The sequence below is a fragment of the Dasypus novemcinctus genome, chromosome 19 (genome assembly GCF_030445035.2).
Source record: "Dasypus novemcinctus isolate mDasNov1 chromosome 19, mDasNov1.1.hap2, whole genome shotgun sequence".
Lineage (NCBI taxonomy): Eukaryota > Metazoa > Chordata > Mammalia > Cingulata > Dasypodidae > Dasypus > Dasypus novemcinctus.
Window position 1 is genome coordinate 46956146 of NC_080691.1, and position 1844 is coordinate 46957989.

General features: G+C 42.2%; 1 protein-coding gene across 1 annotated transcript; it reads left to right on the forward strand.

Annotated features, from left to right (window-relative positions):
* Positions 1-344: 344 nt before the first annotated feature.
* Positions 345-891, forward strand: LOC105747037 (large ribosomal subunit protein eL21-like). The gene has a single exon (XM_058281732.2). It carries the CDS (start codon positions 363-365, stop codon positions 861-863), a length of 501 nt encoding a protein of 166 aa, XP_058137715.1. The 5' UTR covers positions 345-362; the 3' UTR covers positions 864-891.
* The last annotated feature ends 953 nt before the right edge of the window (positions 892-1844 follow it).

Sequence of the window (1844 nt, forward strand, 5' to 3'; positions counted from 1 at the left end):
AATCAACAAAACTAATGTCTTTGAATAGATCAGTAAAAATAGTCAATTAGAAAAAATGACATCATGATGAAAATTTTATCATCAATACATCACTGGATTTGAATAAACAATATTTAAAAACCCAGACTTTGGAACCAAGCCACTAGGATTTTTTTGAACAAATCAATTGTATTGATATGTGTTAATAAAGGATACAATTCCTCTAAAGTGTACAATCACTGGTATTCAGTATAATCACATAACTTTGCATTCATCACTTCAATCATTATTAGACCATATTCATTATTTTAATAATAATAATAGTAAACAAAAAGCAGACAAGCCTTTTGGCCGAAACCGCCATCTTGCAGTAATTCGCCAAAATGACGAACACAAAGGGAAAGAGGGGGGGGACCCGCTATAAGTTTTCTAGGCCTTTTAGAAAACATGGAGTTGTTCCCTTGGCCACATATATGCAAATCTACAAGAAAGGTGATATCGTAGACATAAAGGGAATGGGCACTGTTCAAAAAGGAATGCCCCACAAATGTTACCATGGCAAAACAGGAAGAGTCTACAACGTTACCCAGCATGCTGCTGGCATAGTGGTAAACAAACAGGTTAAGGGCAAGATTCTTGCCAAGAGAATTAATGTACGCACTGAGCATATTAAGCACTCTAAGAGCCGAGATAGCTTCCTAAAACGTGTGAAGGAAAATGATCAGAAAAAGAAGGAAGCTAAAGAGAAAGGTACCTGGGTCCAACGGAAACGCCAGCCTGCTCCACCCAGGGAAGCACACTTTGTGAGAACTAATGGAAAAGAGCCTGAGCTACTGGAACCTATTCCCTATGAATTCATGGCAAAAGTGATGTTAAAAAAATAAATAATAAAAGATTTGTGGATTGCAAAAATGTTAGGTCTTTGATTTTTTCTTGAGTATTGTGTCCCCTCAGAGTATTTAAAGCAAACCATGTCCTAATTCATTGAGTAATAAATGTCTTTACAATCAAAAAAAAAAAAAGCAGACAAGTAAATTCTTCCCCTCTCAATCTCTTTTTATTTTATTTTATTTTTTTAAAGATTTATTTATTTATTTTTATTTCTCTCCCTTCCCTCCCCCCCCCCCCCCAGTTGTCTGTCCTATTTTGCTGCGTGTTCTTTGTCCGCTTCTGTCATTGTCAGCGGCATGGGAATCTGTGTTTCTTTTTGCTGTGTCATCTTGTGTCAGCTCTCTGTGTGTGCGGCACCATTCCTGAGCAGGCTGCACTTTCTTTTGCGCTGGGCAGCTCTCCTTACGGGGTGCACTCCTTGCGCGTGGGGCTTCCCTACACGGGGACACCCCTGCGTGGCAGGGCACTTCTTGTGCACATCAACACTGTGCATGGGCCAGCTCCACACGGGTCAAGGAGGCCCAGGATTTGAACCGCAGACCTCCCATGTGGTAGGCGGACGCCCTAAAACACTGGGCCAAGTCCGCTTCCCTCAATCTCTTTTTATTTATTTATTTATTTTATTTTATTTTATTTTTTATTGACTTTGTAATAATATTACATTAAAAATATATATGTGAGGTCCCATTCAACCCCACCCCCCTACCCCCCCTCTCCCCCCCCAACAACACTCGTTCCCATCATCATGACACATCCATTGGATTTGGTAAGTACATCTTTGGGCACCTCTGCACCTCATAGACAATGGTCCACATCATGGCCCATACTCTCCTCCATTCCATCCAGTGGGCCCTGTGAGGATCCACGATGTCCGGTGATCACCCCCGAGGCGCCATCCAGGGCAGCTCCACGTCCCAAGTACGCCCCCACCTCTCATCTCTTCCTGCCCTTCCCCATACCCATCGTCCACCATG

Excerpts from the sequence above, each read along its gene's own strand:
- LOC105747037 (XM_058281732.2), top strand. The coding sequence starts at position 363 with ATGACGAACACAAAGGGAAAGAGGGGGGGGACCCGCTATAAGTTTTCT.